This window comes from Triticum urartu, chromosome 2A (assembly GCF_056163025.1).
Source record: "Triticum urartu cultivar PI428250 chromosome 2A, HENAU_Tu73, whole genome shotgun sequence".
NCBI lineage: Eukaryota > Viridiplantae > Streptophyta > Magnoliopsida > Poales > Poaceae > Triticum > Triticum urartu.
This window is the reverse complement of record NC_141874.1, coordinates 595,481,486-595,508,968: the sequence shown is the minus strand read 5'-3', so window position 1 is coordinate 595,508,968 and position 27,483 is coordinate 595,481,486. Positions and strand designations below refer to the sequence as shown.

Sequence of the window (27,483 nt, the reverse complement as noted above, 5' to 3'; positions counted from 1 at the left end):
TCAAGAGAGTTTTATTATGGAGAGCCACATCATGAATGCATAATCCACCTTGGGATTTTGGCCTACAAACTTTATCCTAAGCAATCAAAGCAGTTCCTTTTTCTTTCCCAAATACCATCCAGAAGAAGTGCCTAAGATATTTGTTAATTTGCTCAGTGATACTGATAGGCAAAGCAAGGTACACATGGAGAAAATGGGCAAAGAGGAGGATATTTATCTAATTAATTTAATTATTCCATGATATGATAATAAAATGGAGCTGGCAACCAATCTTATCTCAATTTTTTGATAAATAGGATTTAAGTCTTCAAGTTTTGGTCTGCTAGTATTGAGAGGGTGACCAAAATATGTGAATGGAAAATATCCCAGCTATCATCCTTGAATGTTAACTAATCTATGACTTTGTAAGGGGTGACATTGAGATGGACCGTCACATATATGCAATATAGTTAATTTCCAGACCAGTTTGAGCAGCAAATAGCCTCAGCAGATTCATTGCTTGTGCAAGTTGGCTTTCAACACCAAGCATTACAAAAGTCGTGTCATATGTGTACTAGATGACGCAGAAGTCGGGGCATGATAAACAGGAAATGGGGATCTGATCAAGTTATTATTCATAGCCTCATTCAGGACACACTGAAGCATATCAGCAGGAAGCATAGAAAATAGTGGAGATAGAGGCCCCGTTGTCTAACTCCTCTTTTACAGTGAGCTCGTTTTCACGGATTCTATTTACTAAAACCGAGGAAGTGCTAGAGGGGAAAATTCACTTCCAACCAATTCAACCATCTTGATCCAAAAGCTCTAGTAGTAAGAAATACCATGATTGTGTCATGCTCGTTCGTATCAAAGCATTTCTCAAATTCCAACTTTGAGACCACAATTTCTTTTTTATACTATTGGCACTAAAATAAGAAATCAAAATCCCAAGTAAGATAGTTTTGGATGGATCCGCTTTTAAAAAAGCCATATTGATTGATATGCACCAAGTAGAAAATTACTTTATGCAGCTTGTTTGCAAGAAGATTTTTTAAGATTTTGATGATGCAGTTAAGCAAGGACATTGGCATGAAGTCACATGAGGTTTGAGAGTTGTCTTTCTTTGGAATCAGGGTGATAAAAGGTGTATTGATGGACTGCAAGTTAATTATTCCATGATAGAAGACCTCAATAAGCTTATACAAATCATTTGCAAGAATATCCCGGTAGGACATAATAAAAGTGCATGACCCTTGTCAGAAGGGATTTTTTTTATCATATCATTAATTTCCTTTGTGGAAAAAGGAACCTCTAGATCTCCGAGATTATCCAACTTATTTAGTAAACCCTGAAGAAAGAAGGGAGAGCTAGTGACCTTAGTGGTGCCAAGCCTTTATTTGGTCTCCATAGAATGGTAGCTTTTGCATTGTGATCATTATGTTCCTGGCCCAATTCATCTTGAAGAATCAAATATCATTGTGAGTAAGTATAAAAGTGGCCTCCTAAATGAATATGAGTTTGTGATAACCCACAAGTATAGGGGGTCAATTGTAGCTTTTTCGATAAATAAGAGTGTCGAACCCAACGAGGAGCTAAAGGTAGGATTTATATTCCCTTCAAGTTCTATCAACCACACCGATACAACTCTATCACACTTAACGTTCGCTTTACCTAGAACAAGTATGAAACTATTTTGTAGGTGTGATGCTAGAACTACTTTGCAAGAATAAAACTAGGAGTACTTTGCGAGATGATAATAATAGTTAGTTGTTTAGTAAAAAGATTTTTATAACACGAGAGGTATTTTGTCCATAGGCAATCGATAACTAGACCGGTAATCATTATTGTAATTTTATATGAGGGAGAGGCATGAGCTAACATACTTTCCGTACTTGGATCATATACACTTATGATTGGAACTCTAGCAAGCATCCACAACTATCAAAGATCATTTAGGTAAAACCCAACCATAGCATTAAGTATCAAGTCCTCTTTATCCCATACGCAACAACCCCTTTACCCGGGTATGTGTTTCAGTCACTCACGCCACCCACCATAAACAATCATGAACGTATTGCAACACCCTACAACGGGGATCCCTCACGCTTGCGCGACACGGAGGGCACCATAGGACAACACCAAAATAAAACATACAACTCAAACCAATCATGATCATCAATCAATCCATAGGACAAAACAGATCTACTCAAACATCATAGGATGGCCATACATCGTTGGAAATAATATATAGCATTAAGCACCTTGTTTAACTAGAGATTAAAACAAAGAGAATAGGTGTTACACCGCTGCATAGTGGGGGAGAGAGTTGGTGATGACGGCGGTGAAGTTGTTGGTGTAGATCGCCGTCACGACAATAGCCCCGGCGGCATTCCGGCGCCACCGGGAAAGAGGGGGAGCGAGCCCCCTCCTTATTCTTCCTTGGCCTCCCCCTAGATGGGAGGAGAGTTCCCCCTCTAGTCCATGGCTGCCATGGCACCGGAGGGGCAGGAGCCCCTCCTAGATTGGATCTCTCTCTCTCTCTCTCTCTCTCTCTCTCTCTCTCTCTTGTTTCACGTTCCTGTTTTCTGGTCCTTCACCGTTTCTTAAATTCCCGGAGACCTGTAACTCCGATTGGGCTTAAATTTTGAGGATATTTTTATCCAGAAATTATATTTCTTGCGAAGAAAGAAGGGCAGCGACCGCCTTACGAGGTTCCCAGTACCCATCAGGGCGTGCCTGGGCCCCCCGCCGCGCTATGGTGCCAAGTCGGCCCCTCAAGCTCGTCTTGCGTTGATTCTTCTTCCAAAAATTCACATATATTCCAAAATAAATCTCCATAACGTTTTATCGCGTTTGTACTTTGTTTGATATGGATATTCTACCAAACAAAAACATGCAACAACAAACAGGAATTAGCACTGGGCACTGGGTCAATATGGTAGTGCAATAAAACATATAAATTATTGCCAAACGTATGTGAAAGTTGTATAGTATTGGCATGGAACAATAAAAAATTATAGAAACGACGGAGACATATCAGTTTGAAGTTTAATTCCACATGTTTATTGAACATCACCTTTCTAGCAAATTGTATATGTTTAAGAATGTTTAAAAGCTTTTGAAGTCGGTTTCCACAGAGTTCTTTTTATTGTAACTTGGTTCGGGTTTTTGTGAGAAGAGAAGCTAACCTAAAGGGTACAATACTATTCAGCCCCCGCGTCGCTCTAGCGAGCGACTGGGGGAAAACCTAGCCGCCACCTAACCCCTCCTCCCCCGTTCCTCCTCCCATGCCGCCGGCTTGTGCCGCCGAGCAAAGCCCGACTAGCAACGGCGGCAACGGGAACTCTCCTCCCCGTGCACATGTCCCTCTTCGGCTAGCGGGGGATGGTCGGGGCGTACGATGGCGATGTACTTGCATGGGACCGGCGGCGCGGTGGCAGGCAGTCGGGGCATCGTCGTTGCCCATTGTGGCGGCACATCGGTGGCGCAGTGGTTGCATGATTTAGGATCTCGCGGGGTGATCTGGCGGGGCATGTTGGTTGGTCTCCGGTCGATCTCTTCCAGCTCCGGCCTCTGTACAATGACGTGCGGCGCGGGAGGGCGTCTTTAATGAGATTCTTAGCTACAGGTGGTGGTCTCCTGGATCCCTCATAGGTGGGCGGGTGGCTCCTGGTGGCTTCGCGGGTTTCTAAGCCGGTGGCCTCAGTCAGGCGACAGAGGTGTACGTTGGGGAGGTTTGGATGGAGGGACGGGAGGTTCTGACAGTGGTCGAACCACCCGTCACCGGCCATGGATGCATCCGCTCCTCCTTCTTCTCCCCCCTTTCCTCAGCTGGGTGCGGGAAGGCTCAGATCCGACGATGTTTGGGGCATGTTGGTTGTGGGCTGACCGCGCGGCTCGGGTGCGGGCGGGCATCCATGGCTGCTTGGGCGGCATGGCTGCGGGTGGTTGGCGGAGCGGGGTTACGACGGAGGGGTAGGAGCACCGAGGTGCCCAGTCTGTGTACTTGCCGACGGTGGCAGCGTCCGCGGACGTCGTGCTACTCCTGCATGCTCCGTCGTGGTGTTCCTACTACCGCCGTGTTGCTTTGGGTGTAAACTTAATCTTTGGATCGGACGGTGGCGGCTATCCGTGGTCGTGCCCTTCTTGAAGGCATCGTCCTGGAGTCCTCGCACCGACGTTGTCCGTCTCACCTCTTCCCGGTGGATCGCTCATCTTGGTGGTGGTCTCCGCCGGCTCTAGGTGTATGTTCTTTGCTCATCTGTAGTGTGTTTGGTAGTCGTTGAGGGAGGGGGGGGGGTCGGTGTTCGGCATCTTTGTATCTTGCCTTGGGTGTGTGTATGTTGTGTGTGATGGTGGCGTGCGTTTGTCTCGGTTTGCTTGGATATGGATGATAGTTGCTCTATAAAAGTGGGGGAACCCTTTTTCGTCATTGTAACTTAGTTTCGTCGGATACTTTTTCATTTTTGAGTTGCCATCCGCGGGGAAGCTCTACAGTTGAGTATCATAAATTATTTGAATATATTTTCTATTCTTATTTCAAGTGGATTATTCCAAAAGATGGTACCAACAAGAAGATGAACAAATTAGATTCCAAGATTAAAATTATTAAAATGCTAGGCACGTAATTACACGGATCACCCAACTGGCTAGGTTTCTCTAAAATAAAGATCAACTAAAATTGTCCAAGGTTTATCTTCCAAATAGCTCACAGAGGACGGAGAATTATTAAAGTACACAATTTGCAGGACTTACAATTGGGTGTCTCCAAGATGGATTTTTCCTTCTACAATTCCACGCCTTTTGGATTACTATATACTACAAATAAAGAAGCTTTACTAAATAAAAGAGCATTGCAGAAATCAGTGGATATGCTATCTCAAATAGTTTGTGAATCACTAAAAACAATCGGTGACTAATCTTTCTCTATCCCCACGAGAAGGCGGCCAACAACTTCATCATTGGGTCTATAAAGTCTCACCGAGAGCCCTCACGCCAGACACAACAGTGCAAACAGCACAGCAACCGCAGCCCCTCCCGCGCCTCTCAAAGCTGATTTAATAAACCTTAACCTCCTTCGTAGTTCCTACTACTTGGAAAGCATTGCTGGTCCTGCGCCTCCGCGGCGGCCGGCATTTCGCAAGAATTGATGGGGTGCAAGTCGTGCCAGAAGCCCAAGGCTCAGCACCGGAAGGGGCTGTGGTCGCCGGAGGAGGACCAGAAGCTCCGTGACTTCATCGTCCGTTACGGCCACAGCTGCTGGAGCACCGTCCCCGTCAAGGCCGGTAAGAACTCCCTCCTAGCCAAGCGAGAATTTCGACAGGGAATTGGACAGATTTTCTTCGTGTCTGCTTGCATTGCCGCGAAACTGCGAGGTTCATGCCCAATTCCCAATTTCCCCTGCTTTCCTTGTCGAGGCTCTGCAATGTACCTTGGCTCGTGCCTCGTGGGATGGTGAATTAAAATCGCCAGAGGACAGTAGACGAAGCTCTTTAGAATTCAGCAATTTTTTGCAGTGCTTTCGGAAAAGGATCCGGCAGAAATTTGTGAAATGTACCTTGGCAGGTCGGGTGGGGGCTAAATTTTGCCGTGAATTGCAGGGCTTCAGCGGAACGGGAAGAGCTGCAGGCTGCGATGGATCAACTACCTGAGGCCGGGGTTGAAGCACGGCATGTTCTCCCGGGCGGAAGAGGAGACTCTCATGAGCCTCCACGCCACACTCGGCAACAAGTAAGCAACCACGCATCACAATCCTCATCTTTTCCTCCTCGCCTCCAGAGCAAGTGGATTGGTGACGAGCGAAACGTCACCTGATTGTGATTGAATCAGAGAGTGTTTCCTTGACATTTTCTTCGGTAATTCATCTAGGGGTATCACTTCGTCCTTTTCTAAAGAAAATCTAGGGGTATTTCTTAGCGGTTCAATAAGAAGAAAAATAGTACTCCTACTAGTATGCTTGCGCCAATTTGCTAGTGTCAGCAAAGCTGGCAAGCTGAGTTTTGCTGGCGTGGCTGGCTTCAAAAAAAAAGTTTTGCTGGCGTGGTGGAGTTGATGTGACACCTGCGTTCCATATCGAGGCACTTGATTGCTTCTTTTGAGTGCCCGTTTGGCGATAGTAAACAAGAGCCTAGCTTCCACTAACTGGGAGGTGTTTAGGGGAGATGCTTACAGAAATAAACCAGACTTTTTTTAAGCACCGGTGTTTGTTTGTATAGGATAGACGCTTAACTAAGCGTCTTTTCTGAAGAAATAAGCACCGGTGCTTCAGAAAATTTCGGTTTATTTTTCTAAGCATCCCTCTAAGTATCTTTCATTGTACAAGGCCTAACCTAGCTACTGGATGGAAAATTGGCTTGGTCACGGTTAACTCTTTTTTGGACTAAAAGGAAGAAAGAACAGCTAAGAATCGCTAAGCTTGTGTCTAATCTAATGCTTACGTTCCTAAATGGTCGTTGCAGTTGCCAGAGGGTGCAAGCAAGATAGTTTTGTCATTTCCAGTTCGTACGCCCAACGGCCCAATATCATAATTAGTACCGTCCTTAATTTTGATAGTAAGTAAAGATATGTGTAGTACAATAATTTGTACACGCTTGTAGGACTAGTCAACTGTTGAGACAAATTAGCAATGATAGTGTAACAGATGCTTTGACATTGACAATCATAGCTTTATTTATCGGAGTAACTGTACACTAATTTGCTTCTCTAACATTGGTGAGGTTTTTTCTCTGGCGCAGGTGGTCTCAGATAGCGCAGCACCTGCCGGGCCGGACCGACAACGAGGTGAAGAACTACTGGAACTCGTACCTGAAGAAGCGCGTCGAGGGCGCGCGGTCACCAGCCAAGTCCGCCGGTTCGGACGCGCCGCGGAGCCCGACGCCCAGCGACAGCGCCCGCGAACGCAGCACTGTTAACCAGCCGTCCATCTCCGGCTCATCCGGGCCGCTGGAGTCGTCGTCGATGGCCGACGACTCGAGCAACCTCACAGTCCCCGGCGTTGTAGCCTCGATCCGGCCGCACACGCCCGTGCTCCCCAAGGTCATGTTCGCGGACTGGCTCGACATGGACATGGACATGGACTACGGCACCGGCCTGATGGCACCTAGCGCACTGGACGCGGCCTTCGACGGAAGCCCGGCGCAGCAGGGCGTGAGCCACCAGGGGGGCGTGCAGGTGGATGGCATGTGCGGCGCCGTGGACTCGTTGCATGGGCTTGGCAACGAGGGCATCTGTTGGGAGTTCGACGCCGGTCAGATCCACATGCAGGGAGGAGCAGGCTTCTGCGACCTGCTCTCCGTGAGCGAGTTCCTCGGGATCAACTAGGCGACCCCTCCGAAAAATAGAGAATATGCATCGAGGTGTTTGGGCGATTCCTCCCGAACATGGCAATGGAGCGCCGCCGTCGTTGCCTCTCCATCGCGGGACCATCCAGTCATTGTTGGTCACTGACAAGAAGTTCTCAAGGCCACGATTCAGTCGGACCAGCGCCCTGGAGAAGAAATAGTTGAACTCGTTGTTTCCAAAAGACACACATATAACATATCCATGGTCTCAACCTTAAAAAATGATGGGCATATCTGACGAACGTTCGCCACAAGACATGACATTTGTGAACGTCATCAGACGGTTTACATAGCATTTCGAGAACCGGTGGCCTTTTTGTAAAACGGCCATGGCCTTTGTTTAATTTTAAGTGTATACAAGTCATCCAAACTGCACCGTAGTATCGAGATTGTATGGTAGCTTGAGCATCCGGTGGCAGTTTCTCCCTGGCGAACGTTCGCCGGTTACTATTTCCATTAAAAAATACTCACTTGCCTCACAACCACACCGAAGGCCACACAACATGATGGAGAGAAAGCGGAGTAACAAATTGCAAAGAAAATTCGCAATCATTGTCATGCTAACAAATTCTGAAAACGCTAAGTCGCTAACCCCATCGGCGAAAATGAGCATGAAAATATGCCAACGAGTCATAGACGTTACCATAGCCTACATTGTCAAGATGAGGAAGCTCGGGAAAATTTTATTTACCGAAGCACGCGCCTCCACAAAAACCAACCAAAAGTCTCAAAATTAGGAAAACTACAACTCCATCTGGTAGATCGTGGTCTGCCCGAGCTCCCACACCAGTGGGGTCGGCGGGGCGGGGGGGGGGGGGGGGGGGGTGCGGCGACCAATCACCTGAAGAGGTGTGACGCCCGGATAATTAAGCTACAGTAATCCCATGTTAATGATGCCATGCCACCTCGGTTATTTTGCTAACCTCGCGTTAGTTCGAAACCAATTCAAATTCAAAATTCAAATTCAAGCAAACAATAAAAGTTTTCAAATACTAAAAATAAAATGTTCAATAAATAGAAGATAAATCAGAGGAAATTATAAAATTGTAACTAACATTAAATGAATTAGTTAAGTGACTTAAACAACCTCAAACAGTGGCTGAAAATATTACTTAATAACCTTTTAATTCATCTAAATCTAATATGAAATAGAATTTCACCCAAACTAGTTTTTGGTGCTAGGATCTAATGCACTGCAATTTATGAGCTAGCTCCCATATCTTATAAAAATCAATTAGGTGCTAAACATTTTTGAAAACATAAAATATAGAAAAGGGAAAAGAAGAAAAATCAAAACTAAAACAAAAGACAAAAGGCCCCCCCTCCTCCTGGGCCATTCGGCCCAATAGGCCTCCAGGCCGCCGAACCAACCGGCCCAGGTCAACCCCCCACTCCCCTATAACCCCCCACTAACCCTAGCCCACGTCCCCACTTCCTCCCCCCTACTCCTCGCTCTTTCTCCCCGATCCAGATCGGGATCGGGGGCGTTCGGCCTCGTGCCTCGGCGGCTCACCGGAGCCGCCCCGTCGCCCCTCCTGCCGCCTCGACCCGTCGCTCGCCTCCCCTAAACCCCCCTCCCGCACACGCCCTCGCCTCGGGCCACGTCGTCGGCGCCCAACCTCACCACATGGTCGCGCTCCCTGCCCGCGTTGGCCGCGTCGGCTCGCAGGGAACCACTCACGCCGCCCGTGTCCACTGCCCCGCTGCTCGCCGCTTCCCTCGAGAACGGCGCCGCCACCCCGTCCTCGCCTCCTCCCGACCAGGCGCCCAGCGCTCGGCGCCCCCACCCCGTCGCCGCTCGACGCCGCCACCACGAGTCCGCCCGCTACCTCGCCGGCACCGCCTCCCCATCGGACAGCGGCATCCTCGTCCCCTCCTCGTGCCGCTTCTTCGAGCCACGCCGCCCGTTCCCCTGCTGCGTGGGTGAGGAACCCTCTCGACCCGCTCCCTTTCTTCGCCCGGTCACCACTGCCGAGCCGCACTTACCCGTCCCTGGACCACGCGCGTGCACGCACTCAGATACGCCGGGCCTCGCAGACGCGCGCGCGCCCTGGCCCGCTGCTTCCCGTCTCGCCCGCCTTCTTTTGCCGTCGGCCGCCATCGTATCGCTCGACACGGACCACCCAGGCTGTGCCACCACCACTATGCGATATGCCGTCGCGTAGGTGATCGAATGGACCCATCCGCGCCGCGAACGACTCCCCTTACGCCGTTTCCGGCGAGATCCTATGCCGCTGCCATTCTGTAGCTCGTCGCCGGCGCTAATCCGGCGACGTGGTTGTCATTAGTCACTAACCTCGCATAAATATTCAATGACGCCGGGGGCCCACCGGCTAAACTAAACCTGCTTTAAAAACTAACCTATTAATAAACTAAAGGATGACATGTGGCCCCTGCCAACTAATTATATAAATTTTAAAGTAAATACATGTTAAATACATGTGTCACTGACATGTGGTCCCCACCTGCCAGTTTGACTGGTCAATGTTGACCTATTGACTGCTGAGTCAGCATCCTCCTGCCCCACCTGTCACTGTCAGCCTCTGCTGACTGGGCAGTTGACTTAGTCAATTGTCCCCCCATGTCAGCCTCAAGTGCACATTTCTGGGTACACTTCCTGTGTACCTATAGCATTTAAATACTAACTTAATTTTGAATTAAACTAAATCCAGAAATTAGAAAATCATGAAAATTAATATAAAATAATCCGTATCTCGGATGGAAAAACTTTGTAGATGAAAGTTGCTCAAAACGGCGAGACGAATCCGGTTACGCAACCCGTTCGTCCGCCACGCATCCCTAGCATAGCGAACACGCAACTTTTCCCCTCCAGTACATTTGTCCGAAAATACGAAACACCGGGAATCCTTTCCCGGATGTTTCCCCCCTTTCCCGGTATCACCTAGTACTGCGTTAGGGCACACCTAGCACCGCGTATTGCTATGTTATGCCTTGTGTTGTTTTGATTGCTTTGTTATTTATTGTGTTCCCCCTCCGTTACTTGTTTCCGGCAGACCCCGAGACTGCCGGCGACCCCCCAGTTCGACTACGGTGTTGACGACCCGTCCTTCTTGCCAGAGCAACCAGGCAAGCCCCCCCCCTTGATCACCAGATATCGCCTACTCTCCTCTATACTGCTTGCATTAGAGTAGTTTAGCATGTTACTGCTTTCCGTTAATCCTATTCTGATGCATAGCCTGTCATTGCTGCTACAACTGTTGATACCTTACCTGCAATCCTAAATGCTTACTAGAGGATGCTAGTGTTCCATCAGTGGCCTTACACTCTTGTCCGTCTGCCATGCTCTACTACTGGGCCGTGATCACTTCGGGAGGTGATCACGGGCATATGCTATATACTTTATACTATTACATTACTGATGATACTGTATGGAGATGGGGGCTGAAGGGGCAGGTGGATCCATCCCGGTAGAGGTGGGCCTGGGTTCCTGACGGCCCCCGACTGCTACTTTGTGGCGGAGCGACAGGGCAAGTTGAGACCACCTAGGAGAGAGGTGGGCCTGGCCCTGGTCGGCGTTCGCAGATACTTAACACGTTTAACGAGATCTTGATATTTGATCTGAGTCTGGCTACTGGCCTATACGCACTAACCATCTACGCGGGGACAGTTATGGGCACTCGACGTCGTGGTATCTGCCGAAGCCTTCGTGACGTCAGCGACTGAGCGGCGCGCGCCGGGTTGGACCGCGTAACGCAACTTCCTTTGTAATGGAGGTTGCTAGGTCTGCTCACCGGCCGCGTACGCAACGTGCAGGTGTGCAATGGGCGATGGGCCCAGACCCCTGCGCCATAGGAGTTAGACCGGCGTGCTGACCTCTCTGTTGTACCTAGGTAGGGCTGTGACGTGTTGATCTTCCGAGGCCGGGCATGACACAGGAAAGTGTGTCCGGCCAAATGGGATCGAGCGTGTTGGGTTATGTGGTGCACCCTTGCAGGGAAGTTAATCTATTCGAATAGCCGTGATCTTCGGTAACAGGACGACTTGGAGTTGTACCTTGACCTTATGACAACTAGAACCGGATACTTAATAAAACACACCCTTACAAGTGCCAGATACAACCGGTGATCGCTCTCTAACAGGGCGACGAGGAGAGGATTGCCGGGTAGGATTATGCTATGCGATGCTACTTGGAGGACTTCAGTCTACTCTCTTCTACATGCTGCAAGATGGAGGTTACCAGAAGCTTAGTCTTCGACATGACTAGCTATCCCCCTCTTATTCCGGCATTCTGCAGTTAAGTCCACATATGATAACCTTACTCCATTTGATACCAATGCATACATATGTAGTGTAGCTACTTGCTTGCGAGTACTTTGGATGAGTACTCACGGTTGCTTTTCTTCCCCTTTTTTTCCTTTTCTATATCCGATTGCTGCGGCCAGACGATGTAGACCAGGAGCCAGACGCCACCGTCGGCGATGACTGCTACTACTCTGGAGGTGCCTACTACTACGTGCAGGCCGCTGACGACGACCAGGAGTAGTTTAGGAGGATCCCAGGCAGGAGGCCTGCGCCTCTTTCGATCTGTATCCCAGTTTGTGCTAGCCTTCTTAAGGCAAACCTGTTTAACTTATGTCTGTACTAAGATATTGTTGCTTCCGCTGACTCGTCTATGATCGAGCTCTTGTATTCGAGCCCTCGAGGCCCCTGGCTTGTAATATGATGCTTGTATGACTTATTTTTATTTGTAGAGTTGTGTTGTGATATCTTCCCGTGAGTCCATGATCTTGATCGTACACGTTTGCGTGTATGATTAGTGTACGGTCAAATCGGGGGCGTCACAAGTTGGTATCAGAGCCGACTATCTGTAGGAATCCCCCTTCCACACTCCTTGGCCGAAGTTGAGTCTAGACATTTCAAAAACTTTTACTAACATGGTTGTGTGCCTTACGGGCCCACGTCGCCATCTGGGTGGTATTAGGATCTTTTACTCCTTGATCCTTACTCTGGGACTCTGAACTCTCTTCTATTCGGATTAAATGAATTTTGCAAAATCTAACTCTAGGTTCTCGTTACCACTTCCTGCCGGAGAACCCTTTCATTACGGATGATCTACTGCTTCAAAAGAAGATTCTGACAATACTCTCCGATATTTTCTCGAGACCTTGTGCATGTTGCTTTTGCAATTCCCTACCACCGAAAAATCCCTATGGATAAATACTTACACCTGTCGTTCTTACTTTTATTCCCAGTTGGTCTTGTTATTACAAGATACCTTGAAATACTCGTCGTTGTTTCGATAATCCTTTCAGCTTACTGCCTTGCTGTTCTTTGTCACCTGAATACCCCTACGGATAATTCTCGCACTTATCGAGTATCCGCTCATCCCCCAGTTGTTCATGTGTTTCACAATGGTCATCGACATACTATTCGATCCTCCAAAAATCCTTAGTAGCTTATTGCTCTGCAATACTTGGATGCTTGCATTATGGATGCTTTCCATATGTCTGGCAATATTCGTTAGTATCCTTAGGCATCGTCTTTTTGATCCTATTGATTCAACATGAGTGCGAATGCACGCAATCATCAGTTGATCCTTTTAAATTATCTTTCCAGCTCAGACGTCATTTTAAACACGAGCTGGTTCTCAACAAATCCAATTGCCGTCAATTGTACCCCTAGGGCTATTCAACTTATCCATCCCTAATCAGAACATTGCTTCTGATCCCTTGATTTGAAAATCATAATTCCTTTGCATTTGAGCTCTGGATTAGCCAGTTGTTTCCATAATCCAATGCCTTTGCATTGTTACTTCCTCTGGTTGTGTGCCGATGCTCACGTCAGCTCTGTTATGGACCGGCAGATCCTTTAACGGATTTTATCCGACAGTGTCCTTCATATTCAATAACCTTGTGAGCCTTCCCTCAGATACATAATGCCTTTGGTAAATTGTATCATCTACTTTCTCAACCTTGCTCTACTTTCGATCTTGTGATATTTACTCTTGAAGCTTGTGGTATATGTTTCTAAGAAGCCCCTATGGGTTGAACATATGCCTTCTCTAAACTGTGTGAACTCAAAAGTTTTCACGAGTCATACACTTCTAGTATTTTGCTAGATAAAATTTCAACACTACAACTTCTTCGAAAGTGAGAAGTGAATGAAAGGTTATGCATTGGAGAAGTGGGAGTCGACCTTGAACTTTGTGTTCATGCCCATGGACACGATGTAGATCTTATCATTAAAGCTTCTCTTAAATTAAATTATTCCTTTGGTATCAGTTCATCTTATATCCGAGATCTGGCCTTTTGCAATCGTGGTTCCGACCATGTTCTCCTTTAAATACCATTTCGCGTGCAAGTTTAAGCACTTGTCTTCTGTAGAGCAATACCCCAGTCCAACCTCTACTTTGATCTGTCATTGAGTATTACCCCCTCTGGTAGCTCGAGATTATCATGGAACTGCATAACTTCTTATGAGTTCTTCTTCAAGTATTCTTTGACTTTCGCTGCATCATGATTTGACTTGATGTCATCACCGACCGATTACATCTTCATGAAATCTCTCGACAAATGTGTCGTGGTCATCAGCAACATCCTGAGCTCTTCTAGGATATCAATCAAATTCATGATGAGAATTACCATCCTTGCCCCTCGATGATTGTGTTATCATCGACAACATTCTTGCCTTCCCACAACACAAACGTGTTCATGTTATGATTGCAACTTCCTGTCCAACTTGTATGATGTTCCACCTTGAAGTATTAATGTCCTTTATGACAAGGATGTGAGGATTGCTCCACCTCTTAAGAATTCTTGGTATATTGATGCTTCTCACCATCACCATTCTTTCTTGGTCTCCGTGTTGTTTCTAACCGGAATACCGACAAATGGTCTGTGATGTGTAAATTCTAAACTTCTAGCAACCCTATTGCTTTGAGGTTATTGGACTACAATTTCATTCTAAGTCTTATTGAATCATCATTCGAACATTGATCCTGCTACCTAGTCTAGATTCCTGGGTGCACCCTTCTATCATTGTTCAGTTGTGTATGTTTCCCTCGAGCATACATCATTATATCATTTGATCCGACAAATGATATTTCCTTGTTCACATAATTGTGGAAATCAATCCTTTGGAAATCTCAATGATTTGTTGCTGAGCCTATCAGCCACCTCCTCATCCTCTCCTTGGTTTACTGATGAACTCTTGTGTCGGAACTCGCTCCCATAGTTCAATTCCTGAGAATTTTACAATGTCATCTCGACAATTTGTGTTGCACCTTTCTTCTCAAGTATCTTGAGTCTGAGTTATCCTGACACCCATCGGATTTGAATCTCGGTCAGATATGATGGTTGGAATATATTTCCAAGAGTTATAACATTGGTCTTTTATGACCCGCTAAGGTGATGTCATTCCTAGCACACTTGACCGAAGGGCCTAGTGTTATAGTTTCCTTTTTAACAAGGTTAACCATTTTTCCATGAGGAAATTGAATGCCTTGTTTAATAAGTTCATCCTGATGGATCCTTTGTGTATCCAAAGTCTGACCTTTGCTTGAAGACCATGTCAATACTGTCTCGAAGCTTGTCTGTGGTACACCGATTTTCAACAAGAACATTGAATCCCAATGCCAAATGTTTCTTGCTCAATTATCCAAACACTGTTGTATGGGTAATGTCATGAAATTTCTTCCCCCTTTCCTAAAGGGTTTTCTACATATATGCTGTCGTGGATATCATGCTCTGTTTGTCCTTGGGAAGGATATACCCCTGAAATATGTGTATAATCACATTTTCCTTTCCATTGTTTTGTTTAACCTTCTTGAGGTTTATATGATCTAAGAAGTAATAAGTCACTGCTTTTGTAAGCACCTCGGTGTACAACTTTGTCAGTAAGAACCTGTTACTATTGTTGATGACATTCCGGTATCCACCGATGGACGAGAACTTTGCCTAATGGTCCGTCTCGTTCAACGAGCAGGAAAATGGTTCTCTTCGTCCCTCGCCCTTGGTACCGAAGTTGTTGCCGACATAACTAACAGGCTATCCTCTGACATGCCTTGCTTACATGACCGTGCAAGATGTCACCGCCCTTCCTACTTTTAACCCACATGGTGGGCCCATAACCCATAGTTCCACAAGATCGAAACCTGACTCTCCTGTACATCCCTGCTTCAAAGTTATCCCTTATGCTTGGCTTCGTAGGTAATTCGCGAGCCACCTTCCTACTGCTCTATTCTGGTATCAGACGCAATGCTTACTCTCGCCGCTCTGAACCCCTTTCTCACTCTGGTTCAGACTTTGAGCAGCTATCTATCCGCTTGGACCCTTTCATTGTACCTTCGTATCGTACTCTTGATGTATTTTATATGTTCAACTCGAGAGATAATCTTATGCTCATTCATGGTTAACCCCAGATTGTTTCCCTCGTAAGCATGCTGTCGTAGCCGAGCTGCCCCTTACCTATTCGGAAGTACGATGGAGTTCCCGAAGAAAGGACGACAACTTCATCATGATGACCTGAAACAGCGAAATGAAGACGTCAATGTAATGGATCAACCTCTTCGAGGAGAACAACCAAGACCAAGAACACTCCCTAGAATTCCGTAACCCGAACCTTCCCCCTTCACTTCCCTCTTAAATCTCGGGACGAGATTTCTTGTAGTGGAGGAGAATTGTGACGCCCGGATAATTAAGCTACAGTAATCCCACGTTAACGATGTCATGCCACCTCGGTTATTGTTGCTAACCTCGCGTTAGTTCGAAACCGATTCAAATTCAAAATTCAAATACAAGCAAACAGTAAAAGTTTTCAAATACTAAAACTAAAATGTTCAATAAATAGAAGATAAATCAGAGGCAATTATAAAATTGTAACTAACATTAAATGAATTAGTTAAGTGACTTAAACAACCTCAAACAGTGGCTGAAAACATTACTTAATAACCTTTTAATTAATTGAAATCTAATATGAAATAGAATTTCACCCAAACAAGTTTTTGGTGCTAGGATCTAATGCACTGCAATTTATGAGCTAGATCCCATATCTTATAAAAATCAATTAGGTGCTAAACATTTTTGAAAACAGAAAATATAGAAAAGGGAAAAGAAGAAAAATCAAAACTAAAACAAAAGACAAAAGGCCCCCCCTCCTCCTGGGCCATTCGGCCCAATAGGCCTCCAGGCCGCCGAACCAACCGGCCCAGACCAACCCCCACTCCCCTATAACCCCCCACTAACCCTAGCCCACGTCCCCACTTCCTCCCTCCCACTCCTCGCTCTCTCTCCCTGATCCAGATCAGGATCGGGGGCGTTCGGCCTCGTGCCTCGGCGGCTCACCGGAGCCGCCCCGTCGCCCCTCCTGCCGCCTCGACCCATCGCTCGCCTCCCCTAAACCCCCCTCCCGCACACGCCCTCGCCTCGGGCCACGTCGTCGGCACCCTACCTCACCCCATGGCCGCGCTCCCTGCCCGCGTTGGCCGTACCGGCTCGCAGGGAACCGCTCACGCCGCCCGTGTCCGCTGCCCCGCTGCTCGCCGCTTCCCCCGAGAACGGCGCTGCCACCCCGTCCTCACCTCCTCCCCGACCAGGCGCCCAGCGCTCGGCGCCCCCACCCCGTCGTCGCTCGACGCCGCCACCACGAGTTCGCCTGCTATCTCGCCGGCACCGCCTCCCCACCGGACAGCGGCATCCTCGTCCCCTCCTCGTGCCGCTTCTTCGAGCCACGCTGCCCGTTCCCCTGCTGCGTGGGTGAGGAACCCTCTCGACCCGCCCCCTTTCTTCGCCCGGTCACCACTGCCGAGCCGCACTTACCCGTCCCTGGACCACGCGCGTGCACACACTCAGCCACGCCGGGCCTCGCAGACGCGCGCGCGCCCTGGCCCGCTGCTTCCCGTCTCGCCCGCCTTCTGTTGCCGTCGGCCGCCGTCGTATCGCTCGACACAGACCACCCTGGCTGTGCCACCACCACTATGCGATGTGTTGTCGCGTAGGTGATCGAATGGACCCATCCGCGCCGCGAACGACTCCCGTACACCGTTTGCCGTTCTGTAGCTCGTCGCCGGCGCTAATCCGGTGATGTGGTTATCATTAGTCACTAACCTCGCATAAATATCCAGTGACGCCGGGGGCCCACCCGCTAAACTAAACCTGCTTTAAAAACTAACCTATTAATAAACTAAAGGATGACATGTGGCCCCTGCCAACTAATTATATAAATTTTAAAGTAAATACCTGTTAAATACATGTGTCACTGACAGGTGGTCCCCACCTGCCAGTTTGACTGGTCAATGTTGACCTATTGACTGCTGAGTCAGCATCCCCCTGCCCCACCTGTCAGCCTCTGCTGACTAGGTGCTGACTGGGCAGTTGACTTAGTCAATTGTCCCCCCATGTCAGCCTCAAGTGCACACTTCTGGGTACACTTCCTGTGTACCTATAGCATTTAAATACTAACTTAATTTTGAATTAAACTAAATCCAGAAATTAGAAAATCATTTAAAATTTTGAAAATTAATATAAAATAATACGTAGCTCGGATGGAAAAACTTTGTAGATGAAAGTTGCTCAAAACGGCGAGACGAATCCGGTTACGCAGCCCGTTCGTCCGCCACGCATCCCTAGCATAGCGAACACGCAACTTTCCCCCTGCGGTTCATTTGTCCGAAAATACGAAACACCGGGAATCCTTTCCCAGATGTTTCCCCCCTTTCCCGGTATCACCTAGTACTGCGTTAGGGCACACCTAGTACTGCGTATTGCTATGTTATACCTTGTGTTGTTTTGATTGCTTTGTTATTTATTGTGTTCCCCCTCCGTTACTTCGTTCCGGTAGACCCCGAGACTGTCGGCGACCCCCCAGTTCGACTATGGTGTTGACGACCCGTCCTTCTTGCCAGAGCAACCAGGCAAGCCCCCCCCTTGATCACCAGATATCGCCTACTCTCCTCTATACTGCTTGCATTAGAGTAGTTTAGCATGTTACTGCTTTCCGTTAATCCTATTCTGATGCATAGCCTGTCATTGCTGCTACAACTGTTGATACCTTACCTGCAATCCTAAATGCTTAGTATAGGATGCTAGTGTTCCATCAGTGGCCTTACACTCTTGTCCGTCTGCCATGCTATACTACTGGGCCGTGATCACTTCGGGAGGTGCTCACGGGCATATGCTATATACTTTATACTGTTACATTACTCATGATACTGTATGGAGATGGGGGCTGAAGGGGCAGGTGGCTCCATCCCGGTAGAGGTGGGCCTGGGTTCCCGACGGCCCCCGACTGCTACTTTGTGGCGGAGCGACAGGGCAGGTTGAGACCACCTAGGAGAGAGGTGGGCCTGGCCCTGGTCGGCGTTCGCAGATACTTAACACGTTTAACGAGATCTTGGTATTTGATCTGAGTCTGGCTACTGGCCTATACGCACTAACCATCTACGCGGGGACAGTTATGGGCACTCGACGTCGTGGTATCACCTGAAGCCTTCGTGACGTCAGCGACTGAGCGGCGCGCGCCGGGTTGGACCGCGTAATGCAACTTCCTTTGTAATGGAGGTTGCTAGGTCTGCTCACCGGCCGCGTACGCAACGTGCAGGTGTGCAATGGGCGATGGGCCCAGACCCCTGCGCCATAGGATTTAGACCGGCATGCTGACCTCTCTGTTGTGCCTAGGTAGGGCTGCGACGTGTTGATCTTCCGAGGCCAGGCATGACCCAGGAAAGTGTGTCCGTCCAAATGGGATCGAGCGTGTTGGGTTATGTGGTGCACCCCTGCAGGGAAGTTAATCTATTCGAATAGCCGTGATCTTCGGTAATGAAAGTGCGTTATATCGACTAGAGGGGGGGTGAATAGGCGATTTTTATGAAAGTCTTCAAAACGTGGAAGTTATGAAGACAAACAGCAGAGATATGCCTATTACTATGCAGCGGAAGTTAGATTACACTAGACAAGCCATGGTCAAGTATTCAATAGAGTGAAAGCACAATGACAAGTAGCTGCAGTGTAATAAGGATCAGGTAGGAAGAAGTTATGAAGCCAAACAAATCATACAGTTACGTTGTGAAGACAAAGGATATAGCAGGCATGTAATGGCTTCACAATGCGTAACAGTAAGTAAAAGGAAGTGAAGATGAAACCAGTGACTCGTTGAAGACAATGATGTGTTGGACCAGTTCCAGTTGCTGTGACAACTGTACGTCTGGTTGGAGCGGCTAGGTATTTAAACCTTAGGACACACAGTCCCGGACACCCAGTCCTGAACACGCAGCTCAGGACACCAAGTCCTCACCGTATTCTCCTTGAGCTAAGGTCACATAGTCCTCGCCCAATCACTCAGGTAAGTCTTCAAGGTAGACTCCCAAACCTTCACAGACTTCGTTCACTGGCAATCCACAATGTCTCTTGGATGCTCAGAACGCGACGCCTAACCGTCTGGAGGATGCACAGTCCTCAAGTGTAATAAGTCTTCAGATCACTCAGACAAGAAGACTTAAGTGATGCCCAATTTACTCTGGCTCTGGGTGGTTAGGGCTTTCTCCTCGCTAGGAATTTTCTCTCAAAGGCTTCGAGGTGGGTTGCTCTCAAACGACAAAAGCCGTGCACTGAAATCTGAGCAGCCAACCGTTGATGGTTGTAGGGGGTGGGCTATTTATAGCCACTTGGCAACCCGACCTGATTTGTCCGAAATGACCCTGGGTCACTAAGGAACTGACACGTGTCCCAACGGTCAGATTTTAAACTCACATGGCAACTTTACTTGGGCTACAAGCAAGGCTGACTTGTCCGGCTCTGGACAAGATTCGCTCTCATTGTCTTCACTCGAAGACATAGGTTTTTGGTTTAGGCATCACTTCAGTCATTCTGACTGGTTCTCCTGGACCCCGCTTAATAGTATGGTGGTTCCTATGACTCAACACAAGAGAAAAAGAATTACGAAAGATCTAAGTCTTCGAGCTCCATTGGCTTCATATCGTGTCTTCTCTTGTCATAGACTTCAATTTGAATATCTTCATATACCACCTTTGACTTCAATGTCTTCATACAATTTTAGGGGTCATCTCTGGTAGTAAAACCGAATCAATGAGGGACTTCTACCTGTGTTATCCTGCAATTCTCACAAACACATTAGTCCCTCAACTAGGTTTGTCGTCAATACTTCAAAACCAACTAGGGGTGGCACTAGATGCACTTACAATCTCCCCCTTTTTGGTGATTGATGACAAACTAGTTGAAGTTTTCAACGAGGAATATAGTCTGTGAAATGGTAAAGGATAAGGAATTGTCTTCATAAGTTGCAAGGGCTCCCCCTGAAGATGTGCATATAAGTTAATTTGCTTTTGGAATGCAAATGCACATGGCAGGTTGTACTTGTGGAGATCCACTTCAGCTTATGATGACAATCCACTATGCATGTGGAAGTATATGAAGATAATGACATGCATAATGGGAAATGGACGTCCGCGGAATGAGATAAGTGCGGAATTTATCGTCGCACGTGCGGAATTTATCTTCGCAAAACAGGGTGGCAAACAAGTAGCAGACGACCATCTGGTTTAAGTGTTACAACTCATGAGAACCAAATGTAGCAAAAACGAGAGTTGTAAGCACGAAGCAAAATATAAGGCACCCGCCCATATGAACCCGCTTGAAGACTATCATTCTCATATGCTTCTCCCCCTTTTGTCAGTAATGACCGAAAAGGTTTGAAGACATAGAGCCTCTACTCGTTCCCATGAGGAGTAGATGAAGTAGCAGGGTTGTTGGTGTTGTTTGGCGGTGCAGAAGAGTTTGGAGGTGCTGAAGCAGGTGGCGGTGAGGAAGCACCGTCTTCCTCCTCAATAATTCTGGCAGTGACTGTGGCAGCAGAGGAAGAAAACTCAGAGTCTTCCAGAGATGGAGTCCCCAGCAGCACAGCTCTTCGAGGAGGTGTGGAGTCAAACTTGAATCTCTCAGTGAAGCCATCCTCTTGAAGATCAGCTTGAGAAAGCATCATCGTTAGCCCTTTCCATGTGCGGCGACAGGTTTCGTGGGCAACGAAAGCATTCTTGGTGGCAAGATTTCGGATGCGATTTACATCCACCAAGAGGCTTTTCATCTGTCTCTTCAACCAGTCATGATGCCTGTCCCGCTTTTGATGAAGAGCCACAAGAAGCTTTCGGTCGTTGAGAACACGAGTGCGCTTCTTGGGTCTTGAAGCAGTGGCACTGTTAGTGGCTTCAGTTGACGCAGGGTGTGGTGCACGTGTAGTGCCAGCCAAAGGATACACCCTTGAGATGGCTTCAACACCTTCAACGTTCTGAGTGAAGCTCTGGTGTTCTGCATTCTGAAGACTCAAAGGTTGCTTGGCAGGCTCAGGATATATAGCTTCAGCAGAGGTATCCACATCTAGCAAGAAGATCCGATGGTTGCGGGCTGAGGGCTGATATGAGATCACAGAGTGAAGCTTGATCAGTCTCATTACCCAAGGAGCATAGAACTTCAAACCAAGTAAATCTGAGCCTGATGCAGCAAGTTGGCGTATGAAGAAGTCCTGTGCGTTGAAGCATTTGCCATGAAGGATACAAAATATCAGAGTCTTCATTGCACCCTCGATCTTGGCATTTGGAGAGTGCCCTTTGATAGGCCAGAGAGTCCGCCGGATAATGTGATAGATGGTTCTGGGCAGGTACTCAAAGTCTTCAACTAAGAACTCTGTTGGATAAGGAGCATCGTGGGGCAATGGCTTCATCATGGAGAGCATCTGACTCATATTCGGTTCAGGCCTCTGGAATATGCTCTCAAGAGTTTCAGTGTGTAGTGGACAGCCTTCCTCGAAGAATTCGCCAGGAGTGGGCGGGCCGGTGAGCTCAATGATATCAAATGCATTGGCTTCATGATGGACATTGCCGGTCATCCACTCCAGGGCCCAAGTCTTCGGATCTCTGTTGTATCCTTTGATGTGGAGGGTGGCATAGAATTGCAGCAGAAGCTCTTCATTCCAGTGCTCTTCATCAGTTACAAACTGCAGCAGACCCACTTGCTTGAAGCAATCCAACGCTTCCTCTAAACAGGGCAGACCAGCAATGGCTTCAACATCAAGGCGCTTGTGCGGGAAAATGCGACCTTTGTTGTATAGGATGCATGAATAGTAGCTACGCTGAGGATAGCTCCAGAACCTATCTGATGAAATCCTTTCCCTTGAATAGGGGTTCTTGGAGCTGTTGAAGAACGTATTATCCGCCTTGAAGCTATTGATGTTAAAGGAGCCAGGTGCTGATGCAGGACCTGGGAACCTCGGCAGCCTTGGGACTGGCTTCTGGACATGAGGCCTGTGCTCAACATGGTAATCAAATTGAGGACCTGCAGCAGACTCAGGAACAGAAGTGTCTGGATCAGTAGCTTTGCTGTCTTCTGAAGCTTTTGGTGGGGAGGGCTCCACATTGGCTTCAGTGTTGGTTGTGGCAGCCTCAATATTTTCAGCCTCCGCTTGACTAGCTGGAGGGTCGGTCACACGCACGTTCTCCTGGAGAACTGCTTCTTGGTGGAGCATAGGAGTGGGCTCTTGTGGTGCTTCTTCTGCGGCTGATGCAGCCGGAATGTCTTCAGCATAGACTTGAGGCCTTGGACCTTTGTGAAGCCTGCGGAATGCAGACGACGCCTGTGTGGTTGGAGTGGGCTGGGCCTCATTGTCTTCTTCCTCTTGAGGGCGATCCGCCCATGAAGCATCCTGTGCAATTGGCGTCAGTGGACGACCAATGCTAATGAGTTCGCTGTGTTCTAATTGAGGAAGGGCTGCATCATCTTCTACATTGTCACGATGACCAATGTCTTCAGCAGCGATGGGATCAGCTTCTGGAATGTCTTCAGGAACAGGAGCCTTTGTGGAAGCAGGCTCATGCACCATCAGTTGACGTTCTGCGTCAGGGTGAACCATAGAAATAGGTTCAACTATCAAGGACTCTGTGGGAGCAGCCCGAGATTTCTTGGTCTTTCTCTTTTTCTTGCTGGGGGGCAGTAGGAGAGGCTTCAGAGCTTTTCCTCTTCCTGGCTTCAGCCTCAGCAGTTCTTGTCTTCTTGAGCTCTGAAGCTGTTGACCGGCTCTTTGGTTTCGAGCCAGTCGTTGCAGTTGGGAAGACAAGCGGAACTGCTTCCTGCCTTGGTGCCTCTTGTTCAGCTGGAACAGTCTTCTTCTTTTTCTTTGCGGCCATCTTGGGGTCGATGCTAGGACGCCCAAGTGCCTTGCGCTTCTCAGCCTCATTGTAGGCCTACACACATCTGTCTGCCAGAGTCTTCATCCGCTCGCGTGAACCCTGAGCTTCTGCACGCTTCTTCAGAAAGTTTTCCTTTAGCTCATGCATCATTGTCTTGAAGTTCTTCACTTCCTGCACGCTGAGCTTGGCCATGTGCTTCTTGAACTGAGCCTTTTCATAGTCAATCTTCTGCTTCAGTTCAACAATGCGCTGGGCAATTGCAAGTTCTGAAGCAATGGCGCCTTGGAAGGCGACACTGAGGCCAATAGGTAGCTGCAGATCTTCAAAGCTGATGTTTGGTGTGTCAAACCACTCGTCAATGAAGCTGCTGATGATGGCGACATCAAAGAGAGGCAGACTATTGAAGATTTCTGCTTCTTCTTTGCTCTTGATGAGCTGCTCAAGAGCGTCATCTGCAAGATCTTCATCACTTGACAGATCAATGGCTTCGCTGTGCAGAATGGCAGCAGCTGTGAGCTCTTTGCCAGTGTGTGGCTGAGGCATCTTGGCCTTCTGGGGCTTGGAGACGCGGGATATGTCTTCAGACTGCACACTGTCTTCAGGAGGTGCGGTTGCCAATGGCTTCGCCCTTGTGATTTTTGGTGAAGGGGCCGGCTTTGAAGCTTTTGGCTTCTTCGACTGCTTTGGCTTCGGTACAGCAGGAGCTTCATCAGACTCAGAGTCAGCTGGAGGGTCATTCACGGCAGTCCCTTGGACTAAGATGCGGGTGATGAGGCCCTCAAGGTTGGCATACGGACCGATGATATTGGGTTCTGCGTCGCGTGTGCCATCTGCCCTTGGTGCTGAAGGACCAGGGTTGAAGTCTAACCCAAATTTCTTCTTGTTCTGCTTCGCTGAGTTTTGGGCAAACTGGAAGTTGCGGTTGAACAGATTGTCGTCACGACACCAGAGTAGTGACGACGGATGTGCATCATCAGGCTGTGGCCCACGAACCATGCATGGATAGAAGCTTTGGGCAATAGCTTCATCTCTGGACCTGGGTACAAGGTTCTTGAATAAGATGTCTCCCCACGGTCTTTTGATGGCACTCTTCTCAGCATACTCTTGGGTTGTGAAGCGGTATTTGAACCATTGTTCTGCCCAATAGCATCGAATCCATTGGATTCGTGTCTTGCCTGACCATAATTCTCTTTAGGATCTGTTTTATACATTTCTGCCAGTTCATCAGGCAGATCTTTGGATGTTCCTCCATGTCGCTGTCTTCCCCCCTTCCTTGCTACTGTTTATGAAGCCATAAACCTTAACTTGGAAGGCTTCAAGATGTTCAAAGGCTTCAAAGGCTTTCTTTTGCTGGACCAACAGGAACTGGTTTCAGGAGAATTTATGTGATGCTGTAAGAACTCTGCAAATGAATGCAGACTATGAGAACCAAAGGATTCTCCCACGGACATGTACCTGTGACAGCATTAAGGTGCGAGGGAAGGGGAAGAGGTCATATGCATTCTCAGAAGATTTTGAAGATAAATCAGTTTAGAAGACATTGACCTCATCGTGCGAAGACATTCACTTATAGATAAGAAGTTGGTTCCAGATTTGTACGAATCCACAGATCAGTACAAGTGAGGAATCTAACTACTTTGTGAAGCACAAGTGAATACGCCAGGCATGTTATGAGATGCAGTTTGAGAGAGATCTAGTTTGTGTGAACAAAAACTACTTGTGGTAGAAAGTGACAGATCAATAGGATCAATGGTGCGGTAAAAAGGGAGTTTTATTTACCACACTGAGAACTGCTAGACGGAGTGGGAGATGAGGCCGAGCAGTTCACTCGTCCGTGCCCTAACTTGGCGACGGCGGAGAGGACGATGTCCGCGGTTGGCGTGAAGACGGCGTCGGAGAGGTTGCGGCAGCGAAGCGCTTCGTCGCCGGCGTCGTCGAGAGCTAGCGGTGGCGCTAGGGTTCGTGCGAGGGTGGAAGAAGAGATAATTACCGCTTTGAGTGTGTATTTATAGGTACAAGGGCGGCACTATGCTATTACACAGGTGCCCCTGGCGATTCGTATTTGAGTAATACGTGGCCATCATGCGGTATTTTGGGGGCAGTTCCACGTCCCACGCACGCCTGGATTGTCGGGCGGTCATTCCTACTTCTCCGGATTTCATGTGGAGGAATGAGCATTGAAAACGGACTTAATGGTTGTCTCTGTATCTTCTGCTGACAAGGACGCAGTGAAGACATTCGACAGTTTCAATAGAATGCATATGACTTGGAGAGATAGAATTTTGAGATAGAGAGCATAGAGAAGTTGGGGTCCGATCACATTCACTTAGTTCAAAAGATTCAACACGAAGACATAGCTATAAGTGAATGCTGTAGAGAACGGAACACTAGCATATATATATATATATATAATCAACATAGTGAAGATAATCATGAATATATGTTGAGTTCGAAGCCAAACCAAATGTGAAGACATTGCAAGGTAAGGCCATGAGAGAAACACTTCAAAATAGAACGTTTGGTGGTGGCGTTACCCACCGTATAGGAAGTATTAGACCCAGACACGGCGCACAATTATCGTGGCGCTCCGAAGTCAAATTCCACATTAATGTATTCACACTTAGAATGTATGTCTTCATTGATTGAAGATATACTTCACTTCGTGTGTTGCACATCTAAGTCATCAATATGCATAAGGGTTAGGATGTGTGTCTGATCACAGGACATTTGAGGATTCCAGGATATTTAGCTCACACCGTAACTTGCAAAACCTCTTCTCATCCAAGGGCTTGGTGAAGATATCTGCCAATTGCTCTTCAGTGTTGACGTGTATGATATCAATGTCTTCCTTCACAACATGATCTCTGAGAAAGTGATGACGAATTTCAATGTGCTTTGTCTTCGAGTGCTGAACTGGGTTGTTGGCAATCTTGATGGCGCTTTCGTTGTCGCAGTAAAGTGGCACTTGCTTCAGATGAATGCCATAGTCCTTGAGTGTTTGCTTCATCCACAGAAGCTGAGCGCAGCAAGATCCAGCAGCAATGTATTCAGATTCAGCAGTGGAGAGAGATACACAGTTCTGCTTCCTTGAAGACCAACATACAAGTGATCGTCCCAGAAAGTGACAAGTGCCTGATGTAGACTTGCGATCAACTTTGTCACCAGCATAATCAGCATCCGAGAATCCAACCAAATCAAACTCTGAGCCCTTTGGATACCATAATCCTAGAGTTGGGGTGTGAGCCAAATATCGAAGAATTCGCTTCACAGCTAAGTGATGCGACTCCTTTGGTGCCGCTTGAAATCGAGCACACATGCAAACACTAAGCATAATATCTGGCCTAGATGCACATAAATAAAGTAAAGAACCAATCATGGAGCGGTATACCTTTTGATCGAACTCTTTACCATTGTCGTCAGGACCCAGATGATGTTTGGCTGGCATGGGAGTTGTGAAGCCTTTGCAGTCTTGCATACCGAACTTCTTCAGGCAATCTTTGAGATACTTCTCTTGAGATATGAAGATGCCATTGCGTTGTTGTCGTATTTGAAGACCAAGGAAGAACTTCAGCTCCCCCATCATGGACATATGATATTGCTCTTGCATCATATATCCAAACTCTTCACTGTACTTCTGATTGGTGCAGCCAAAGATAATGTCATCCACATATATTTGGCACACAAACAGTTCACCATCATATGTCTTCGTGAAAAGAGTGGGATCTAGGGAACCAGGTATGAAGCCTTTGCTCTTCAGGAAGTATTTGAGTGTGTCATACCAGGCCCTAGGGGCTTGTTTGAGGCCATACAGTGCCTTGTTGAGCTTGTATACCATGTCAGGATGTTTTGGATTTTCAAAGCCAGGCGGTTGTGCAACATACACTTCTTCTTCAATCTTGCCATTGAGAAAGGCACTCTTCACATCCATTTGATATAGAAGTATGTTATGATGATTTGCATAGGCCAGCAGTATGCGTATGGCTTCAAGCCTAGCCACAGGAGCAAATGTTTCAT

At 47.6% G+C, this 27,483-nt stretch overlaps 1 protein-coding gene and 1 long non-coding RNA gene across 2 annotated transcripts; both read left to right on the top strand.

The window, feature by feature from the left end:
- The first annotated feature begins 4,926 nt into the window (after positions 1-4,926).
- Positions 4,927-7,689, top strand: LOC125533729 (transcription factor RAX1). Its single transcript, XM_048697093.2, has 3 exons — positions 4,927-5,264; positions 5,580-5,709; positions 6,714-7,689. The coding sequence occupies exons 1-3, from the start codon at positions 5,129-5,131 to the stop codon at positions 7,297-7,299; spliced, it is 852 nt and encodes a 283-aa protein (XP_048553050.1). The 5' UTR covers positions 4,927-5,128; the 3' UTR covers positions 7,300-7,689.
- A 1,075-nt stretch (positions 7,690-8,764) lies between these two features.
- LOC147986142 (uncharacterized) lies at positions 8,765-12,062 on the top strand. The gene is made up of 3 exons (XR_015615181.1): positions 8,765-9,242; positions 10,334-10,406; positions 11,723-12,062. It is a non-coding gene; the product is annotated as an uncharacterized LOC147986142 (long non-coding RNA).
- Positions 12,063-27,483: the final 15,421 nt, after the last annotated feature.